The sequence below is a fragment of the Eleutherodactylus coqui genome, chromosome 2, assembly GCF_035609145.1.
Source record: "Eleutherodactylus coqui strain aEleCoq1 chromosome 2, aEleCoq1.hap1, whole genome shotgun sequence".
Classification (NCBI taxonomy): domain Eukaryota; kingdom Metazoa; phylum Chordata; class Amphibia; order Anura; family Eleutherodactylidae; genus Eleutherodactylus; species Eleutherodactylus coqui.
This window is the reverse complement of record NC_089838.1, coordinates 94,862,979-94,886,914: the sequence shown is the minus strand read 5'-3', so window position 1 is coordinate 94,886,914 and position 23,936 is coordinate 94,862,979. Positions and strand designations below refer to the sequence as shown.

At 41.4% G+C, this 23,936-nt stretch overlaps 1 protein-coding gene across 3 annotated transcripts in view; it reads right to left on the bottom strand.

The window, feature by feature from the left end:
• Positions 1 to 23,936, bottom strand: part of ARHGAP26 (Rho GTPase activating protein 26) — a 311,322-nt gene that overhangs the window by 147,425 nt on the left and 139,961 nt on the right. For all 3 annotated transcript variants that reach the window (XM_066591243.1, XM_066591246.1, XM_066591244.1), the window contains exons 15-17: positions 9,643 to 9,730; positions 6,084 to 6,142; positions 5,360 to 5,465 (exon numbers count right to left, since the gene is read on the bottom strand). In XM_066591243.1, coding sequence (XP_066447340.1) covers positions 5,360 to 5,465; positions 6,084 to 6,142; positions 9,643 to 9,730 — 253 coding nt within the window. The remainder of the gene's footprint in view (positions 1 to 5,359; positions 5,466 to 6,083; positions 6,143 to 9,642; positions 9,731 to 23,936) is intronic.

The following is a 23,936-nucleotide window of genomic DNA, read 5'->3' as shown; positions in this document are numbered from 1 at the left end:
AGTTCCCTCTTCCATCTTCACCCCCTCCTTCATCTCAATTCCAACCGTCTCCTCCCCACCCTATGCCAAGTCATCCACTCCAAGGTCAAACATTGGACTGGAGGGATGGACCTGCTGGCATTGTGGACAACAGAACCCGGATTGGAGAGAGAGCTGCCCTGCTTGCGGAGCTCCTCGGTGCAAACCGGTTATGCCTATGCTCACTAGATCCTAGGCTAGTGAGTGGAAGCATGAGGACAAGAAAGAGATGAAGGGAGCGGAGGGTGATATAGAAGTATATGTAAAACAGGGAAGGCAGTGGGAACGATAATCTAAAATTATGTGAAAAACTATTGTGGCACAGATTAGGGATAAAATTAAACATAGAGAATTGAGAAGTGGTAAAATATTTTTAATTTGTCTGGAACATTGGGAAAAAGAAAAACAAAAATTTGAGAGAATCCTCCTTGTCTCTTTCTAATATCACACAAAGAGAAGGAAGAAAGTGTAAAACAATTCTATGCCCGCCTTCAACAACATTAGTCAGATCTGGGGTATAGGGGCATAGAAAAGATGGGCAAACATGTACTTAGTATGGCCTTTGTAGAAGGTCTATTGGAATCCCTAAGGTCATAGATAATAAACCAGAGTGGAGACAGTCTGAATCTCCGGCCCTTTTTCAGACAAAAGGGCATTTATGTAACTGTCCTGCAGGCTTGGAATCCGCCTGAGGGGACTGTGCTGTTGCAATATGTTAATGACTTTCCAGCTTTGTGTTGAGGATCTGAAACATGTCAATCTGCATCTATTTCTCTTCTAAAATTTTTTTTAGCAGAAAATGGCTGCAAGGCTTAAAAAGGAAAAATTACAGCTTTGTAAACAAAAGGTTGTTGTCTAGCTCAAGAAGGCAGACATCTCACAGAACGACACAGGGCTGCAGTTCAAGCCATTTCTGTATCTTCTTCTGCTGCCAAAGCTTCGCACCTTTTTGGGACTTGTCTCATACTGCCGTCCCTGGCCTTTCATGCGACAGCAGTATTGACGCAAAAACATGGAGGACGTCCACGGTCACTTGGGTATTACTCCATGAGATTGGATCCGGTAGCCCGAGGAGCCCCCTCCTGTGTCTGTGCGGTGGCAGCAGTACAAGCAATGGTTGACAAATCTTCTGAGTTGGTCCTGGACTACCCCCTAGTGGTTCTCACCCCTCATGACATCCAGAGTATACTCACTCAAGTACAACCTAAACACCTGTCTCTAGCTCGTCAAATAAGGTTGCAATGTGCTTTGCTCATGCCCCCCCTTTAATATTTCTTTTCAATGGTGAACCCGGCTACTCTTCTTCCAATCGAGTATCCTGTTTCAAATGGGGGAGGGGGAGGCATAGGTGATCAAATGGGGGAGGGGGATGCATAGGTGATCTATGTACTACAGATCAGCTATTTTTAAAAAAATTTTTGCAAATAAGAACGTGATCTATTTGGAATAGAATATCAGCATTATTGTCTAGCATTGATGCAACAAGAAAGTTTACGTTTTAAAGAGTTATTGAAACCCCTTGTTAATACATATTTTGAGTTGTATTTTATAGATGGTACCAGGGTGATTGACAACTCCACACCAGATATGCAGTGTTCACACAACAAGATCTCTAAAAGCAGAATGCCTCCGCATGTCTCAGCACAAGAAGCGGAACTGAAGGCCCTCACTGAGGCGTGTAGAGTGACAGAAGGTAACCATTTACACTGACTCCTGGTATGTATTCGGCATAGATCATGGTTACGGCCCAATATGGAAGGCCAGACATTTTTAAACTTCTGTAGGACAACCCATTGAGAATGGTGTAGCAGTACAGAACCTTATGAAAGCCCTACTCCTACCAGACAAAGTAGCAATCCTGAAGGTGAAAGCTCATACTAAAGCCAACAGTGCAGAAGCAAAAGGCAACGCCCTAGCAGACTTCAGCGCAGACAGCGGCCCTCAAGCCGTGGAAGAAAGAAGAAAAGAAGATACTGACCGCACAAGTCAGAGACTATGATTTGGACTTTGATAAAAATTTGAACATTAATGTACTAAAGACATTACAGTCACAAGCCAGCAAAGAAGAAAAAGATAAATGGACTAATATGGGAGCAGTAGAACAGGGTGGCGTATGGCAAACGGTCAGTAACTTGCCTACCACGATCCCTGTACCCCATGATGGCCCAGCTGATCCATGGAAAGACTCACCTATCGAAGGCAGCTATGTTACCTACGCTTGAGAGAGAAAGGGTTGCCCCCTGGGTTCTTTGTAGCTGCTACATCATTTGTCCAGTTTTGCATGAGCTATGCCGTAAGCAACAGGGTAGAAGTAAATTGACCACAAAGGCACTTGCCAGGACCACTCTACCCATTTCAGGGATTGCAAATTGACAACATTCAGCTCCCACGTGTTGGGAAGTATGAATATGTGCTTGTTGTTGTTGATGTTTTTCAGGTTGGAGGCGTACCCTGTTACAAAAGTAAATGAGCAGGTAACCGAAAAGAAGCTCATGAATAAGGTAATCTGCAGATACGGGGTACCAGAGGTAATCGAGTCAGATAGAGGTACACATTTCACAGGTGAAATAATGCAACACTTCATGTCTGCCCTGGGTAACTTCCAGGCATTTGACACCCCTTATCATCCACAAAGAGCCAGAAAACCATATTGCATTATAATATTTCTCTTCAGGCAATGAAACCCTGCACCAGAGGAAAACGAAAATGGTATGATACCCTATTAGGGGGAATTGGTACAGGTGTAGGGGTTCTAAACTCTATAGATTTAGAGGTGATGAAGAATAAAATGGCTGGGGTATGACAGGATGTTTCTAGATTGATAAATGTTCAGGCACAATGCATGCCTTCCTTGTTCCTCCCCCGATGTCTTGCATTAGGATATGATAAGGATGTATTAACGCTTTTTAATCTGGTTTTGCGGTTTAAAAGGATTTGTTTGTAAATATGAGTAAATTCATGAACTATACACAATGTAGCCTGCAATATGTATATATGATTCACGAGAGGGACAAAGCAGTCAGATGTGATGACAAATAATGAAAAATTGTGGAGAAATATTTTCAAGAATGTAATTCCAGTAGCATCTTGGATACGGCCCGGGGCTGATAGTGTAGAATGCTCTGATGAATATTGCACTGGAGAAATGACTTTTTTTTATGATGTAAAGGACACAAGCCTGATGTGTAAGTCTGTAGTACTACCTGTGGTGTTCGGACCGCCTCTATATGCTTTACAATATTGGTTGCCCAAGTTCACAGGTATGATGATTTATAGTGAAAATAAAACCCATGGTATAGAGAACTGTGAAGAAACACTGGATGGCCTAGCATGCGGACGGAGTACAGCCGCATATGAGCCATGTTTCCAGCAGCCTTCAATCAGCATATGTGATTGGACGGTGTTACCTGCTTCTTCTATATGCTGATGGAAGTTGGCCCCCAATATATATTCTTTGTTGCCAACCGAACTGGAACCACCAGTATGTATAATCTCACCACTCCATTATCTGGATGTATACAGAACATATCGGTGATACATTGGTTTACAGAAGCTTACACCTTTTTGCCAGATGCTGAAGCAACATTAAAGGTACTACTGGTACCCAGATGCTATCCCTATGTCAACTCTGACTGTATCCTTAGGTAGAATTGTAAGACTAATGAAAGACACTGAACACCTTCAAAAACATTTGGATGTTACTAACCTCTCCCTTATGGAATTAGAAAAATGTATGGGTAGGAGATAAGCTAGTCAGCCTAGGTACTAAGATCCAGGTAGACACAGAGTATAACTGGTATGATATTTTTACTGAATGGTCACCTATTGCAGGAAAGATGATGAATTTTATGTTTCACCCTTTACTAATACTGTTTCTTTTGTTCATTCTTTTGAGTGTTTGCAATTTATGGACATTCTGTGGGATACGGAGACAAGCAAATTATCTGGAATCGCTCCCTCTACGATATCGTTAAAACAGTCATACGTAAAAGAGCAACAACAGTGGGGATCCGGCGAAGAGGATAGAAAGACCGGCAGGGGTGGCTTAGCACTCCTGATAGCACCACTACAAAGGCTCTTTTCAAGATGGACTGTTTCAAATGGGGGATTGTGAGGGTTATGAACATATTAATTTATATATGTATGTATCTTTATACGTTTCCGGAGGCTGTAGGCCTAAATTGTACACTCTATTCTGTGTCCTATAAAAAGCTCTGCTAAAATGCTTGTACATTTAGGCTAGTACTTAATTACATTATGTAGAGGTGTAATCTTAAGTGTCCATCATGTCTCCAAGATCTTGATTATCTCGTTACACTGATCAAAAGGTTGTATGGAATGCTTTGTACTGCTGTCTAGGTAGGGCATGCAATTAGAATGTAGAGTGTGATGATAATCAAGGTACCAGACACGATGTCTACAAACAAACAAATAAAGCATTGTTTATAGAGAAGACAAACTTATGTACCAGTAAAACAGGTCAAACCTCTGTAACACTAACCTACTGATACGCCTACCTTTTTTTCTGTATAAGACTAAGTCAATTTACACAATAAAGTCAGATTGCTCTAAGACACGACCGTGATGCCTGTGTCTATTGCTTTCTCATGGTGGCTGCCATAACCAGCTCTGATTTGGAGCCCCACAGCATATTAACGTAACATGGAAAAATCCCTATCAGAGGCAACACCTCCACCTACTGTGGCATCTTTGACAAATTCCTCCCTACAGAACCATATACCCCCCCATCACAATCACCCCCAACATCACAATCTTCCCTCTCACAGAACTAACTACACCCCCTACATCACCCCACAAAACCATGTCTCCTACATCACAATCTCTTCCCCCCCACCCAGAAGCATGTGTCCTCCATCACAGAAACTCCCCCGCAGAACCATGCCTACCCCATACATCCTATTTCCCCCTATTAATACATCTGTCCCCATTCCTCTCCCACTCAGCCGTATTTATCCCCTATGGCCCCCTCCTCCATCCCAACACATTGCCAGGCACCCAGATAACTTCATATTCTGGTACAACACCTTTAAGGAACACGAGAATCATATCAAGTCTAAGTTGAAAAGGGCACATTTTGGGTTTTGCATATTTAAACACTGGCACTAGACCTTCAGTCCCAGATGGGGTCAGTGAGGACATTAAGAGGGGAGCTGGAAAGGTCACCCAGCTAAAGATTAGATACGCTTCTAAGGACTGCTGAAGCTTCAGCACCAGAGTAATTGCAAAAATGTTAAGGAGTTTTAGAACTTCAAAAACAGTTTGAGGAAATAAACCTTTTTTTAAGATCTTTACTAAAACTAGTAACACAACATCAACTTACTTTGCTAAGTGCTTCATTAACATGTTCAACATCTGCCGATTTTTTTCTGGTAAGCGGTGGATCAGGCAATGGATTTCTTTTATTCGGGACTCCTGGCTTTCTAGTTCTTCATTGAGAATCAGAAGAAAAAGAATAAGATTATCTGTTTAACAGAACATCTTACTATGTAACTACTGGAGCTAGAAAACCCAACCATATGCTTTCTATCGAACACATTACAAAGGATCAGAGAAAGATTTTAGCAGATACATTTGAATGCAGTATAGAACCAGTCTCAGATGCCAGAAATGTCGAATACTTTGGCAGATGCTTACTTTTATTTTCAGCACAACCTGCATCCTATATTTATGTAAATCTCCAGAACTCCATTAAAGCATGCAGAGCAATAACAAAACCTATTACGCAGCCAACACATTTGCAAAAATTCAAAATGATGATGATAATAATCTTTATTTGTATAGCGCCAACTTATCCCCCAAGTTTGCAAATTGCATAAGAAGAAAAGCATGGTTTAGATGGATCTACTTGTTGGATACACTAGAATATGGATTGTTACAAAGCTCAGTCCTTCAGTTAGCTGCAACTTGAATCAAGTATCAAATTAAATGCATCTGCCAGGCAATAGACCGAACGTGTGTTGATTTATTTAGGGTGTCCTTGCGGAAACGCAACCTACGTGTACGATTAAACTTCTAGAACATTTGCTTGTGCACAGAAAACTTACTAGCAGCTTTGATGAAGCTTCTCTGAAACTGGTATGTCATGAGGGGACCTGGAAGCATCCTACAATATAAAGCCAGAAATGTCATGCGTTACCCATAGCCCACATGGATCATCTGAACATTTAAATTGTATGCATCGCCACAAAACACAAAAAATATTTCTATCCCCAATCCATCCTTTAGGCATTTGTCTCCATCCCCCCTGCCCTGAAGTGGATTTTAGCAGGCAGCGGAGGTACAGCAGATATTATTTTAACCCTTAGTGACAAAGCCCGTTTGCGCCTTAATGACCGGACCAAATTTTGGAAATCTGACGTGTGTCACTTTAACATAGAATAACTCCGGAAAGGTTTTGCATATCCAAGTGATTCTGACATTGTTTTTTTGCCACATGTTGTACTTCATTTAGGTGGTAAAAATAGACCAATAGAATGTGTATATTTACACTATTAAAAGCGCCAACATTGGGAACATTTTTTTAAATTTTTACTTTTTTCACATTTTCAATTGCAATATCTCAAATATGCGCAAACATACTGTACACATTTTTGATAAGGTATATATTTCCTTTTGTTTACTTTATTCTAGATGCACATTTGAAAAACTCATTTTTTTAACCATTTAGGAGACGTACAAATGTAACATTCTTTATTATCAACATTTTAAAGGAACACTGTTTTCCCTACACCAAGCCAAGATTGTAAAGGCTCATAGGTGTTAGGATGATACCCCCACAAATGACCCCATTTAAAAAACTACACCCCTTAATGTATTTACTGAGGGGTGTCATGAGTATTTTGACCCCACAGTTTTTTTTCAGGAGTTAATACAATTTAGAGGAGAAAAAATAAAATTTCATATTTTTACAAATATGTCCTTTTAAGAGGCAGGTTGTTTTTCCTATAGTGCACATGAAAATGAGGATTTACACCCCAAAATGAACACACCTGTTTGCCCTGTGTTCAGAAATATACCCATTGTGGTCCTAATCTTATGTCTGTATACACAATGGGGCCCAAGATGAAAGGAGCAGCGGGAGGATTTCAGAACAGACATTTTGATTGAAGATGATTTAGGCCTCATTGCCCACTTGTAGAGCCCTTGAGCTGTCAAAACGATGGAAAGCTTCCACAAATGACCACATTTTGAAAACTAGACCCTTTTACGAATTTAGCTAGGGGTGTACTGCGTATTGGGACCCCACAGTTTTTGAATTAATCTAAGCAAAGTAGAAGGAAAAAAATTACGATTTTCATTTTTTGCCAATTGTGTCAATTTAAAAACAGTTTTTTTGTACAGCACATATATGAATAAGGACTTTCACCCCAAAATGGATCCCCGTTCGTCCTGTGTTCAGAGATCTATCCATTGTGCCATAATCTACTTACAGGACACATGGCTAGGCCTATAATGGAGGGACTACCCATTGGATTTCAGGGCACAACTGAATAAATTCCAGGCCCCGTTGCTTACTGGTACAGAAAAAAAAAAAGGCGATTCCCCAAAAATAATCCCCCCCCCCCCCGCCCCGCCTGCCCTTTTGGCATCCTCTAAATCTTAGATAAAAGTAATAATGTAAACTGTGTGGTATTCCCAAATACAGTGGTAATTACAGAGGCCCGGTTGGGATGGGTAAATGGGGCAATAAAACCCGGTATCCCCCCTCCTCTCATGCTTTTTTGGGGGGTATTTCTAGACCTCAGTGACAGGGATGGGGTGTAAAAAGTGGCGTTCTGTAAGCTTGCTGAAGTGCGGCCGTCTCACACAGAAGGAGCTCAAAAAGCTGCTCCTGGAACTGCAGGAAGGCGAGCGTTCCCGGGGCTTCTTGTAAATTACGTATCACAGGTAGCGATTTGAATAACGCCGGGCTCACACGGACGGATGTAGAATCCGCTTGCGGAGGCCTACAACAGATCCCAGCTGTGAGACTGGCTGTGCCACAGTTCTACGGCCGCGTAATGTACTGCGCATAACTGCCTACTCACACAGGCGGTCATTCGCAGTACACCTTTTTTTGTTTGTATTTCCAGCACCTTTGCTTAGCGATCATGCAGGTACCCGTAGCCCGTACACAGTGTAATTACGTAAAGGCTGCGAGTATATCCGTGACCATGAAGCACAACAGGCTCTATGTTGCGGATATCCGCAGTAAAATAGAACCTGCTGCGTTCTGTTTTCTGCGAGTGAATTACGTAAATCCAACCACAATAATATGAGCAGAATTGTGTAATCCAATGCATTTGATTGTTTCACGTATTACCGCAGCGCAAACGCATGCAGAATCCGCATTTTCTATCTGGTCATGTGAGAACAGTCTAAGGTAGATCGCTACCTTTTTACCATGTGACCGGGGACCACTCAACGAGGCCACGATCACTGCTCCTAGACTCCCTGGCTCCTGCGCATATATCTGACATTTTGCCAGCAGAATCTGAGGAAGGTCCGTGGAGAAGTTTTGCATCGGGGTTCAAATGCGGAAGCCTCCAGTAAGAAGTTTCATCTCCTCTCACCGATACGATGAGGAGATGAAACTTCAACTTTTTTTTTTTAAAACTTTTAAGTGATTGCCATTTTTTATTGGATAACGGCGGTCACTAACCAGGAACCGCATACCACGGCCTCTAGTGACATCACCAGGTCGCTTGGGGGAACTTGGGTATGCAATTTCATCTTCCCGCACGGATATGATCCATAAGGGGAAATGAAACTAACTTTTTAACCTTTTTTTTTCACTTTACATGATCAGCGTTATCCAATGGATAATGGTCATCATGTGACCAGGACCCGCATACGGGGGGGGGGGGGGGGGGGGGCTATAGAAGATTCTATAGCAGTCATGTGCTGTTCATAATCCACATGACTGCTGCAGCCAATTACTTATCTCACTGGTCACATGCCCTTCACACACATGTGACTGATGAAGCCAGTGATTGGTTGTAGCAGTCATGTGATCAACAGCACATAACCACTGCAAGAGCTTCCATGACTGGACCAGAGCAGTGGAACATGGAAAATGAGCCTTTTTTGTACATGCTTAAAGTAGCTTCTCTCTAAATTCTGAAAAAGATCAGAAACTCTCTTTAAACCGTCCTATTGCTTTGTGTATACAGCTCTTACACAAACCTTGGTGTCTATTGTCACAGACTACAAAAACTCTGCATAAAAACAGATCCCATCATAAGGTGTTCCAGCCTCTTCTACTCTATGTAAGTTTACACAGGTGAGGGGGAAGAGGGAATGGGGTAATTGCTGCAACTCTTCACCTATCCTTTAAAATACCCTTTCATTGCTTATGTTTTTAACCCAGTTTTTAACCATTGTAATTACTTTGGATAGTTTTTACTGTTTTACATAACTGAAAGCTAAAAGGCACATACTTACATATACTTCTGTATCATGCGTATGTACAAAGGGCAAACTGTCAAACTACAGTACTACACTGACACTGTAGCACTATCATACGGACTCCTCCGAAATCCTGATGACAGGTGTCTACTAGGGAACTACAGGCCCAATTACTAAGCAAGTTTTGTTTTAGAAAAGTACAAATTTTCAAGATACCTTAAATAAGTCTTCAGAGCACTTGTGATTGTTTTGATTTCCCACTCTGTAGAGATTTCAGTGTCAGCCTCGGTAGCGATCTTGGGATCTAAAAAAAAACAATTCATTAGTAGTATAAAAAAAATAATAATTTGAAAACGTGAAGATTTAAAATAAATTGAAATATTTGTAACCCGTTCTTATTGTTTATTATATTGTGCTTTGATGGATGTTAATACCACCTTTATTACTTTGTTTTCTGGCAGCAGACACCCAAATCTATTTAGCGTAAAGCATTCAAATTATCCAAGAGGAAATCATAAAAGGCCTGAAATCCATAGCAACACGAAGCAGAATCACAACACAAACTGGCAGCGTAATATTCCAGGCCACATCTCGCTGCAGTTTTCCGTCAGCAGGATAAATGCACTAACCACATGTGTTTACCTTGACTAATGCTGATCCTCCAACTAACATCTTGTTATGTAACATTACCAGGCAAATCCCAGACTAAAACAGAATATATGAGAGCGATCACAGCAAGCTGTGCTGCATCCATGTCGAGGCTCGACAGACAGTCTAGCTGCAAATCTCTAAAAACTTCAAGATAAGGGATATACGGCATATAGTTTTGTACGGTCAGCTTAAATGGCCAGACAGCATATCCTGAGGAGAGCCCTATAGAGGAGGCTTATTTTAGAAGATCTTCTGCCCGACAGTACTATCCGCACAATGAGCTGTCCAACCTAGTAGTGGGGTAGAATTACAACGGCTTAACCCTCCTTTGGGCATTTTATTGACAAAAAATATGGCGACATTAACATTGTATGCAAGGCTGAAAAAATGAGAAGTGTCCATCCAGTTCAGCCTGTTTTTATCACCCCTTTGTTGATCCAGAGGAAGGAAAAAAAAACAAAAAAACAAAATGAGAAAGAAGCCAATTTACCTCATTTGGTGGAAAAAAAGTTCCTTGCCGACTATGACAGTCGGAATATTTCCTGGAGCACCGTTTGAGTTCCTACCCAACTCCAAGACCCGGATCAACAACCCCTCAGTATATGACCATTTTACTGCAACACTGCTATACTGTACTTATTAGTGCATGTGTTGATCAAATTGTGAGAGCCCATCTGCCTCGATGAAGTGGCCTCTTCAGATGGGACCCAACTCCAACAAACAGGTCTCAGAGGCCTACAATATGAACTCGGGGAAAGTAGGATCCGGCACACTGCTGTAACATCAGCTTTGGACAAATTGCAACTGTATTGTACACTTGGATGTGCATTCCTTCCCATTTGCTCATGGCCGACATAAATACTAACAGTGAATGATGCTTGGTGGAGAGAAGATAGATTTTATAGCCACCAGGTGGGATTTGATAGATTCTGATATAATCCTGTAGTTGGCATGAAGTCAGTCACACAGGGAAGACTAACTTTATACAGGTAAATTCTGAACTGGTGGTCAGACTGGAATCACATGACACAGTTCTCCATAATGAAAGGGTTCAAATGTATGAATGCTAATGAGCTGGGATGAGCCTAATGATAGTGTTAGTATATTGTCGATGAGTTCTATCTGGGGAAAAAATAGCTGGAGCGTTTCTTTAACTTTACCATTTCTGCCCTATTTTTAATGTCAACTAAATATAGGGCTACAAACCTACAATTGACTCAAAGAGTTAAATATCGTTTCAGTCTAGACCTTGAATATAAAAGGTTTCTCTCTGCCAGTAGGAATACAATACCTTCTGCCAGTGCCTCCAATTAACACTTCTATTCAGTCAGGCCTCATAGCCTTACAATCCCTGGGATCTCTTCCCACAGGGGTCCAAACCTTCTCCAACTATTTGTGACACATGAAGGATGCAAGTTACTGTCTTAAAAACTAGTTTATGGTTTCTCTATAACTGTGTAATTACTTTTACTTTCATACAACCCAAGTTACAGCTATTTTATACTTTGGACGTGCAGTCATTGTTCTCCAAATCAGTGGAGATTTGCTTGGAGATGTCTGCCAAGATGCTTGCAGAAATGTAAAGGCAAGCCGCCAGGTAAAGGAGGAGAGATGCACTTATTTCTTACGTGTTGCATTTTTAACCCCCCCCCCCCCCCCCAAAAAAAAAAAATCATAGGCTGCACACAAACAAAAAACAAAAAATAAACACAGCAAATAAAAGTATTTATATACATACATCTTAGTCTGATGTGCTGTGGTTTGTTACCAAAACTCCTCTACCCTTGTGTGTATAGGTTTTGTAACTACACGCTACACCTCACCACCATAGCATCTACACGGAGGACCGCGGTAAAGCAACACGGCACCAGTCTTATGAAAGCTGTCTAGAAGAAAATCTGGAGTTTGTTGCCCACCAGAACCAATCACAGCGCAGCTTTCATTTTTTATACTGCTGAGGTAACATGAAAGCTGTGCCGTGATTGGTTGCTATGTGCAGCAAAAAGTTTCTTTTAGGGTACGTTCACATGTAGCATATTTTGTGCTGTGGATTACAGTGCCGATCCACATCAAAATCCCCACTGCTTGGTGAGGTTTGTAGCACGTTTGACTCTTTCAATTTAAGTAGTGAAGTTTACTGCGGATCCGCATCACAATACGCACCAATGATGTGGATTTTGACTCACAGAATTGGTGTGTATAGATACTGCAGTGGAAAATCCACACCAAAAACCAACATGTGAACGTGCCCATTGAACAGCTCCCATAGCAGCGCAGTACCAAGGCTCACCCTGTACAACAAACTTAACTGGAATGCTGTGTACCAGGAATTATTTTAATTAGATGCACTAAGAATAAGAGCAGATTGATTTCCCCCAAGTATATTGTGTATCCGAAACTGCAGACACCTATGTATTATAACTGTTGCTAACTTCACTGAATAATTTGCCAGAGCATGGATATTTATATAGATGTATAGATTGCATTCGCTGTCCTGGGATGGGTATTCTAAAAAATAAGCACGCAGTCCCCGTCAAACAGTCCACAGAAATCCATCATTACTTCAATTGGCATATACAAGTTTACAAAACCCCGACCACTCACTGGACCTGGCCTGAAATTAACAAGAGAATGTATTCACCTGTTCTGGAGCCCCGAGACACAACTGAGATCCGCCACTTGTCGGCGACAACTTTCAGTTGGATAGCCCAGCGGAAGTCAGCTGTCCGCAGCAGCCAATCAGAAGCCGTGGTGTCACCATACATACTTACCAGGAGTATGCATGGTGATGCTGTGGCTTCAGTGAATACCTGACTTCCGCCAGGCCATCTACCTGGAAGTTGCCAACCAAACTTGTGGCAGCTTACAGCTGCATCCCCGACAGGCGAGTATCCCCTCTTTATTTTAGGCCGGGCCCAGAGTGTGGACGGGATATTCTTGTAATGACAAAGCCCCTTTAAACAAACATTTTCTCTAACGAATCTAGCGGTGCTGATCTTTCTCCAATATGCCATTTAAAAAGCATAAACATACTGTAAATCAAAGAGTAAACAAGGTAAAAATCCAAAAAAAGAGAAAAACAAAAAAACAAAACCTCTACTTTTATTATAACTTTTGACATTCCACTTCCTCCACATTTCAGGTCTAATCTGATACTGGACACTCATGACACATCCAAAACTCTTATCCTCATTTTAGACGACTATAACATTTCCTTTCCTAGAAAATGAACCGATTTGGCTTTCAAGGAATATCAAGCGTACGGTAGGTTATGTTAGACATTTTACGGGGAGCTATGAGTAAAACAACAGGCTCAGTAGGAGGCACATACGCCAATGTCACATCATGTGCAGTGGTAATCCTCAGACAGATGAAGACCTACACAAAACCCCAGAAGAGTAAAGTCTTCTCTACATTGTAACAAACACTGATCGTTGATCTAGTAAGTCGACTGCACTGTGTTCACATCAATTTAATTGGAGTGGCTGTCATAAGTATGTGTGATCGCAGACTATGCTCCTACTTTCATGATGCCTACTTGTATCATTAGCAACATACAAAGATCACATTTTACTCCAAAGTGCTCCAAGTCACACCACAAAGTCCTGTTTAGTGGAAAATAGCTTTTTGTTCGATTCAAGTCTCTCTGAAAATCTCCTCTTTAGTTGTGGTGCTCTCCTAGAAAGAAAGCAGCCATTATTCATAATCATTTCAGCGACCCACTTCCACTTCACTATGTGCAGATGATGGTTGCTAGCAGAGGCACAACTACAGGAGACGCAGAGGATGCAAAAATGGTAAAAACTAATAAAAAAAAGCGCTACAGCTATAAATCTGCACCTGGATGATACAAAAAAAAATTATCCTACAAGTTTCCCGATTAACATAATGGGGAAAGAAGCCATAAGTTCACTTCTTCACATCTGATATTGACTCTTTGGCTGGCTTGACATTGCACAGTCTCTTCACCTACTTAACAAGGGTAGCGCTCCGTGTTACCACGGTGACCACAGCGGCAAAAGCAATCAGAGAGTGTTGACAGACTAACAGAAGAAGTCAAACAGAAAAGGAGAAACATCTATGTAAGGTTGCAGGGTAAGGCCGGGACGAGGAGACTTTGGTCACACTGCCGCCTTGTGAACTGTCATATCAGAAAGAAATGTAACGAGCAGCTAGAAAAAAAAAAAAAAAACACTATGTAACGGCAGTGTTCATATTGTCTAATGGAGGGAGTCATTGACATGTAATAAGGCAGACATAAGTCTAAGGGCTCCTTTCCACTGGCAAACGCAAGATCGCTGCAAGAAAATCGCGTCTTTTTTCTCGCGATTTGAGAGTCAGCGCTGCTTTTGCTCGCTAAAAAAACGCTGCCCGCGATTTTCTCACACGTTTTTAATTGCGCAATTTTGTTGCGATTTTTCATCACAAAAGTCAATTGTACTTTCTAATGTTAACGCATCACACGAAAATTGCAGTTTCGCGCTTTGCGATGCGATTTAAAAAAAAAAAAAAAGATAGATTGCGGAAAGGACAAGCCGCAATTTTTTTTTCTTGCAACACTGCATGAGTAAAAATGTAAAGAAAACCATTGGTTTCAAAATTCTGCGTTTTTACTCGCATGATTTTCTCGCCAGTGTGAAGGAGCCCTAAGGGGTGCTATTATGTGAGCATTTCTCCCCTGTAAAACACAGGGGAAACCAAGTCGATTGTGCCTGGCTCCTGGACTTGTCAATTGGGTCACTGTGATGAGCCCACGTGATGGCCGCAATCTGTGTTTCTCCACCTGTGTTTTGCAGGGGAAGAACATTGCCATGTAAAAGGCCCATTTAGAAAACTATTCTCGCTCAAAACTCACTCAAAGCCATCTAGTTTTCTAGAATTGAGCGATGAACTCTTATTAGCTGTGCAGGCTGTTATCACAGTCGGCAGCACTGATAAACTGTCAGCCCATGTCCCATGGTAGTTCACCGTGGGACACGAGCTGTAAGCTCGAACAATGCAACTGTTTGCTTATGCAACTCAGCTGTATTGTTCGCCGAGCGATAGAGGCGGTGTTCTGATATGCCTGCATAGCTCCTTAGTAGCTAATTAGCTACTATAGACTATGCAAAGATGGTCGCTCAAAACGGTCCCTCAAACTGCCACTTGAGCGATTTTTGAGCGATGATCTTTCAGTGTAAATGGGGTCTAAGAGCACCATATCTAAGAAACCTAAAACACAATCTGCATGTACAACTGACTGGGACTTATTGCACAAATGTACTTTAAAGGGAACCTGTAATGTCGAAAACGCAGTCTATTCTGCAGACATGTTATAGAGCAGGAGGGTCAGAGTAGATTGATACAAAGTTTTTGGGGAAAAGTTCAGTATAGCTTGCATTTTATTCATTTAGATCTCTACTCGCACTGAGCTTAGGAGTCCAATGGGCGGTGGACAGCTATCATTGGCAATGGAGAGCTATCTCTATGAGTGTGCATATACAAGTTGCTGTCAATCACTGATGGGAGTCCAGTGGGCGGTCCTAAGTGTAGATCGAGCAGGGATTTAAATGAATAAAATATAAAATAAAGTTATACCGAATCTTCCCCCACAAAACTACATATCAATCTGCTCAGCTCTTCCTGTTCTACAATATGCTGCCCACAGAACAGACTATTTTCAATGTGATAGGTTCCCTTTAAGTGACTTCAACCCGCTAAAAAGGCAACCATGCTATGATTCAATTTGAAGCAGAAACGCCTGCAATACAGCCATACTGTACAAATGGCCGTGAAATGGTTTACAGAAATAGATATGCCTGTAAGGTTAAATTCTTCTTGATCCCGATATGGCTGTTTCTAAAGATTACCAGCTACAGAGATCTGCTCCTAAGCCTACAGACTTCCTCGAGAAAAGATGACCCTGAATCGTAATCCAATTACTGAAGGTAATCACTTCCATAGGAGATAAGCAGCCCATTGTATAAATGATCTTGATGAGATAATCCTGTCCTTGGCATAAACTCATGCATTGCATTCTCTGTAGGGGGAGATTGTCGACTACATGTGAACATGAAAACAGCCCTAAATGAAGAAGAGGTTTATACATTTTTTTCCTGCTAAGTTTTTAAGCCAAAATCAGCACAAAAACGTGTTTAACTTACAAGTGAAGAAGAGATTGGATAAACCGTGCAGCAATATCATAAATGACCCAAGGAAGCATTGAAAATAAGAAGTTCCTGGTTGGCCGCCCCTAGCAAATGCTAGTAATCTGTAGACAATTAATTTACCCGGACTACACAATTTTAAGAACAGAGATCCTAAACGACATGACTCAGCATATCCCTATTTACGTACAGGATAGCCCCCCAGCAGCTTATTCACCCAGCCTGGTACAGACTTCCCAGGCCCTCAGTGCCAACTCCGTTCAATGTTACATAGTAACATAGTATGTAAGGCCGAATGAAGACAATGTCCATCTAGTTCAGCCTGTTTATCCTCCTATGTTGACGTTTATTTTAGTGTGGTTTGCTGACTTATCAGTTTTTAGCTTTGAATCATTGCCTAAAAGCTTTTCTGGGTCTTTTGGAACCCCCCAGTATCAAATATGTCACTCAGAAGACCACCACGGCAGCAGAAGGAATGACGTCCCGTAACTGATGAGGTCAACGACTAGCTGACAGGCGGGACACATAGCCTGTTATACTGTAGTTATGTAAAAGATTGAGGGGACCACAATTGCAAGCAGAGGAGCTAGTGAGGGGTGCCCATTTGATATTTTTAGTTTTTACTCTTATGCAAATCTTGTTGGGGTTTTACAAAACATCGGTGAAACAGCTTATCAGTTACCGATTTCATTTTTCCATATCCATTATGTACAACATCAATGAATACTATGTCCATATTCCCTTCCTGCCCTGCAATAGCATGGAAAATACATATCATTATGGTGCAGTGATGGTGAGGGCTCAAGAGGAGATAACTCAGATCTCAATTTAATCCATTGGATGCCACATAGCTAGATGGAGGGAGGAGGATCCCCCAACCGCGAGGTGCCAATGGGTTCCCATGGCAGCCAGGGGGGTAACAGGGTAACAATATAGGTTCTAGTCTTGCCATGTACAGATCTGTCTATCAGTCAGACAGAGGAAGGGCCCAATAATTTGCCTGTCAGATTTTTAAAAAAGCAGACTTAATACACTGCAATACAGAATTATTACAGTGTATTATACAAGCAATCAAATGTTCAAGTCCCCCATTAACACATTTATCCTGCACAGTGAGCATTGTTTAAAACAACGCCAAACATGATCAAAACACCATCTGTACCTTAAATAGTAGCAATGAAAACTACAAGTCATCCTAGAAGAAAAAAAAGCGTTGCAGTGCAAAAAACAAAAATGACACTGTATAACTTTGGTATAGTCTTATTACTAACAATAAAATAACATTTATACTGCAGAGTGAACACCATAAAAATACCCAAAAAACAGCAGTACAATTACCCACCAAAACAAGCAAAAATCTATACTCCAAAATGGTGCCATTAAAATACAACTCGTCCCAGAAAAATCTAAACTTTATATGACTTTATATTTAAAAAACTGCTGTTGAATTGTCAAAATAAGCAAACTAAAAAAAAAAAATTAAGAAGAAATCAATGCATAACTAATTACCAAAGTAAAAAAAAATAAAAAATAGATGACTAACAAATACTGTATATGATTAGCTATAACTATATACAATATTGCACATGACTAAAGATAGTTATTTAATGTATTCTTTCCAGCCAAAACCAGGAATGGCTCCAAAAGAAACAGAAAATTCTTTAACTTCTCTTTGTCAGTTTCAATCCTGGTTTGGGATGAAAGAACACCCCAGGTGCTGGAGTTCAAGGAGCTAATAGTTAAAGGAACACTAAATCTAGAAGAGAGTTAAGCTAGAATGAGGGCAACTTTTTAGTTTTTTCAAAGTGTTTATCCACACATCAGTTATGTCCATTTTAAACCCAAACAGCCTTGTAAAAATCTTGTAGAGAGAACAGATGTTCCTGCTGATCTCTCAAAGGGGATGTGCGATGAGAAAATGACATTCCATAAATCTAGTTTTCAAGTAAAAATGTTAATTATGTTTTTTACTATCTATGTCCCCCATGACATCATGTAAGACCTCTTGGGGACATTCACAATTTTTTTTATGACACTTTCCCACTGTAGCTGGGGCATCTGTAGGAGCCCCAGTTACAGGGGAAAACAACCCCTGCAGTGACAGTCACTGGCAGAGCTGGTCATGGTCTAGTAAGACCCTGCAGCTCTGCTATAGGAGGGAATCCCAGGAGTCACATAACCCCCCGACTCCAGTAGTAAAGGTTATACTTTTACTTTTCAGTACACAGTGCTCTTGTTGAGCACTGTTAAAAACCCTCCTGCCTTCTCCTCCGGGTTATTAGCTGTTACTAACAGCTTACAACCCATCCTGCCTCTGATTGCAGAGACAGGAGGCTTAAATCCCTGCCGTAATTTTACATACGGCTAGGCTTTAAGCCCAAGAGCCGTATATTTACTGTGCCTGGTCCTAAACGGGTTAAAATGGACTGAGGCAAAATGGAAAAATTTTGCAATCAGATGAATCAAAACTTGAAATTCTTTTGGGAAATCACAGACACCAGATCCTGCGGACTAGAGAGAAGGACCATTCTGCTTATCAGCGCCCAGTTCAAAAGCCTGCATATCTGATATGGGGTTACATTAGTGTCTATGACATGGGCAGCTTACACATGATGAAAGGCACTATTAAGGCTGAGCAGTATATAGAGGTTTCAGATCATATGATGCCATCCACGCAACGTCTCTTTCAGGTAAGGCCTTGCATGTTTCAGCAAAACAATGCTAAACCACATACGGCCTCCATCATAACAGCATGGCTTCGGAGGAGAGTGCAGGCAGCTGAACCGGCCGTCTGCACTTTAGACCTTTCACCAATAGAAAACATTTGTCGCATTATAAATTGTAGCAAAGACGACCCCAGACTGTTGAGCAGCTAGAATCCTACATCAGACAAGAATGGGACAACATTCTATGTTCTATTGTGAATAAATATGGCTATATGAGATTTGAAAGTCATTGCATTCTTTTTTTCTTTTCATTTACATTTTACACAGCGAACCAACTTTTCTGGAATTGGGGTTGTATATTGCACTCCCATCCATGCAGTGCTGCCTCCTGTCTAATACTTATCAGTAACCATCTTGACATTTAGATTTCATTCTGCTTTCTCTTCCATGTTGTACTAGCAATCCCATGATGCATGAGTAGAGCAACACACAGGCAGCAGGAACCAGTACCATCTCTGCCTGCTGGGGGGACAGTGTACATCTAATTAACCTCTATATTCTCCTAAATAAGGAGAAGACCATAAGTAGACAGTCAGGGAGGATGAGCAGTTTTTTTTTCATTTTCACTATGAGGCTTAAGTAGTGGACAGTGGGCAGAGCTCCTTAGATCTGTGAGACTCAATGCAGGGTGGCAGGCAAGGAAAACCTGTGTTTAAGACTAATCAGCTAGCTTAGAAAACTGGTTGACCAGTTATTAGCAGAACTATATAGACAAAGAGGGGGTAAAAGAACTAAGACTTTGGTGGAACCTGTTGGTATACGTCACATATAGGTATAATAGCGTAGATGGAATTGATTCTGAATAAAGTGTGCTTTTAGAGGACCAATTTCATCAACTCTATTCTGCCTACAGTCTACAGATATCAGTTTTTGACACAGCCTTAGTTCTTTCACCCTTTATCTTCCTCAATACAACTGCATGATAGGAGCCTCCAATTATCAACAAACTGTGATAGGAGTTCCTATCTCCTCCTATGAATAGCTTGTGCGGTACAGTCCATGCTAGATCATCAAAAAGCAATTATGCTGACTAAAAGGGACTTCTTGAGATAGCACGTAGCCAGTTAAATCTCAGACGGTCACAGAGATCACATGACCCACCTGAAGAGAAGGACCCCAGGACATTGTATTACCTCGTTTACTCCTTTCTGACTTTTTTTTTTTATAGTGGGGAACCAGTTACATAATGAATGAAAAAAATATTTTAACGAAGTGGCTCGTTAAGATAACTTCTTGTCAGCAGGCTGCACATAATGACTGGCATAGGAAGCCTTAGTCTTAATATTTCAGGCCCTTCGTGTTGCTTTAAAGAAAACTATTATGTACTATACACCATACAATGTGCGGCGCACATCTGCCATAGAAACCGGCTAAACAAATGAAGGCCGTCACTGATGAAGAATTATTCTGCTGCTATAGTCTAAGTATAGCTACACAAAGGGTAATTGAAAAACACTGCTGCAGACTCTATATGGTTTTAATTAGAGCTAGAAAACTAACCATCACTTTACAGTAAGCTGTCCGGATATACACAAGGAAAAAAAGTCAGTGTACATTTTAATTCTAAAATGTTGTGGAAATTAGGTCCATGACCCAGCAAGGTTTAGGAGACACCGCTGCCGTCTCACGATGAGAGTTTCTCTGTATGTAAATTAGATAGGCGACCCCAAAGTGCGGCATGCAATCAAGTAAGCAAGATTACCATGGAGAATTTTTAGATGGAATCCACAAAAGTTACGAGTGATCTGAGCAACAATTTCAACCCCTAATGGGACCTATGCTAGGACAAACGGCTGTGGCTATGAAGGCCAGAGGAGGTCCAACAAGCTACTACATGGGTGTCTCTAATAAAGTGGCCAATGTAATTCATAGAATGAAAAATAAATAGCTGAATATTAGGCCTGTTACCATTAAGACAGTGATACAACTAGTAGATCTTTCTTCTATACAATAATTAAATTATGAAAGGCGAAACATATACTATAAAGATTCAAAACATGGTACTCAAGCAGCCAATCAGGCATAAATGGCTCCTGTTGCTTTAACCCAAAGAGCAACTGGTTTAGAAATAGGTTGTCAGAATAAGCTAAAAGGGATTAGATTTACATTACATTTTTGTCGTGGACTATCTAGACTATTTCTGCAGCTGGCCAATTCAACCTGGCAGGTTTACAGGACGTCACTGGCTAAGGGCAGTCTATAAACTACAACCGCAACCAGCAGTGGGGGAACGGGGAGAGAAAAAGTATCAGCTGTTTTATTTTAAACCATGGGGGACCCCCTTAGCTTTCATGGGGGACCCCCTTCATAACTCGGATGACCCCTTTAAGATTGGGGTATAATTCTATAAAAATATATATTCATCCTCTCATTTACATTGCTCTGTACTAATAAAGCAGGGGCTCCTCTTCATCCTAAAGGTTTGTTTATATAGAACAACTTTTCCAACCACCGATAAACAATCCGTGGTTAGAAAAACTGCCTTGAGTATCTGATGGTTTCCATCCATGAAATCATTGGTGGTAGTGTCCTCTCCCAGGTGGGCACAGCGATTCTTACATCAGGATAGATTACTCATGAACCACACACTATTCAGGCATCTAGTATAAACAAGCCTACAGACGTTTTCTTGACCACACTTTGACCCCTTTGCGTGACCTTTAGTAGATGATTTTGGAGTCATTAGATTTGTGACATCCTCACCACCGCCGAAAAATCAGAAAATTTGAGTTTGATGTATTGAGTGACTGTCAGTCCAGGTCAAAGTTCCTATGTTAAGTCTAGTGGTGCTATTGCGCTTCAGCCAACAGCGCCGCTAGGAAGAGTCAAGCGTTGGTAAGCGACATTTGATCAAGTGCTTACCGGTTTGACTGTTGCTATGTCCCCAAAACGTGGAAGACCAAGCTGTGGATGGGGCACAGTTCAGAGGTTACGCTCAGATGGAAGTTGGATACTGAAAATGTACTTTATCCTGGAGTCCTTGCCAATTAAAATAATCAGTTCTTAAAACATTTACAACCATTTTCCCAAACATTTTGTTCGTGTAGCAAACATCAGGTCAGTCTAGGATTTGTAAAAGTTGCTTTGAGCAACATTCACGTATAACGATACCTCTGACAATAGTATCACTTTTTATATATAAAAGACAGTTGCCTAGTGTAAATGGGCCCTAAAATGAATCTCCATCTTTAACCCTTTCCAATCCAATTTGTATCCTTTATTCCCTAGGGGGCTTACTCTTTTCTGCCGTCATACAACAGCACTATATGCTGGCTAAAGCCACTACTGCATGAGGTGACACGCTGGATAGGCTCCAACAGCACAGAGGCTGGCAATATACAGTAAGAGAACTCCAACGGACGTCTTCCAACATCAGAGCTGTACAGCATTAAAGGGGTTGTCCCGCGAAAGCAAGTGGGGTTATACACTTCTGTATGGCCATATTAATGCACTTTGTAATGTACATTGTGCATTAATTATGAGCCATACAGAAGTTATCAGAAGTTATTCACTTACCTGTTCCATTGCTAGCGTCCTCGTCTCCATGGTGCCGTCTAATTTTCAGCGTCTAATCGCCGGATTAGACGCGCTTGCGCAGTCCGGTCTTCTTTTCTGAATGGGGCCGCTCGTGCCGGAGAGCGGCTCCTTGTAGCTCCGCCCCGTCACGTGCCGATTCCAGCCAATCAGGAGGCTGGAATCGGCAATGGACCGCACAGAAGACCTGCGGTCCACCGAGGGAGAAGATCCCGGTGGCCATCTTCACCAGGTAAGTAAGAAGTCACCGGAGCGCGGGGATTCAGGTAAGCACTATCCCGTTTTCTTTTTTAACCCCTGCATCGGGTTTGTCTCGCGCCGAACAGGGGGGCTATTGAAAAAAAAAAACCCGTTTCGGCGCGGGACAACCCCTTTAAATCATAATGTCTTCAGAGGTCAGCAATTCCAGCAATGTGTTTTTTTTTTGTTTTTTTTTCAAAATCAGTTTTCACCAATCTACTGAATGGATGCAAACAGATAGATCAGTCAGCGGTCTAATCGCTGTGTCTCCCACTGATGCTGAGAAACTGGGGGGTAAGTATGGTGGTGGTGGGGGGGAGCTGTTCCATTTGCCTCAGTTCCGGTAACCGTTGCATTGCAGCCCTGACTAGAGTGAATGGAAGGCTTGCCTTTAACACCAAACTTCACCACTGCAGTGGGGATGTGGCTGCCTTCAGAGATCAGAATAGTACAAAAGCACACCGGCCCAGAGAACATCTGATCATCAGGGATTCTGGGTGGAGAAGCCAAAAATGGCTTACAACTGGCCAACCCCTTTAATTATATGACGGGTTTCAGTTTTTTTTAAGCTCAAATCTGGCGAATATTTTTTTTCCCCAAAGAATTTTTAATTTTTTTTTTTATAGCTGACAGAACGGTTTTCGCACAATCCACTGCTCCTCAAGTTCCCTTAAGCGACAGCTGCAAGCAGTATGTTGCCTGTTAGATCTGTGTATACTGCAGGGAAGCTGGAGTTCTGTATCAGAAAAACTGAGCTTTGAATAATAAAGATGTATTAAAAAATTAATCCGCCTGGAGTTTTGAAACGTCTCAGATTTTAAAAAAATCTGGTATTCAAGTCCGTTCACTTCAGACTTTCTGGCTCGTATATCATAGCTACAGAGCAGTTAATTACACCGAGCAGTACAAGACAGGAGAAGGAAAACAAATCAGATACATTACACTATCAAACAGCACATCGACGTGAAACAGCCACGTGTTTGCCAAAGGACATCGGTTTAGTAAATGTCAGGTCCATTAGAGGCTATGGATATGCTGGAAGCATTTCTTGATGTACAGATGTGAGATGTGGTTCAAACATGCTCTTACCAAGGTGAAAGCACAAGAAAATACAGAGTGGGAATAAGATTCCATACACAACATGCAGATGTAGGAAGAAGGTCCTATTTTATTTTACCCCAAATTTAAAAAGTTAAAGAAATAAAGTGTTCTA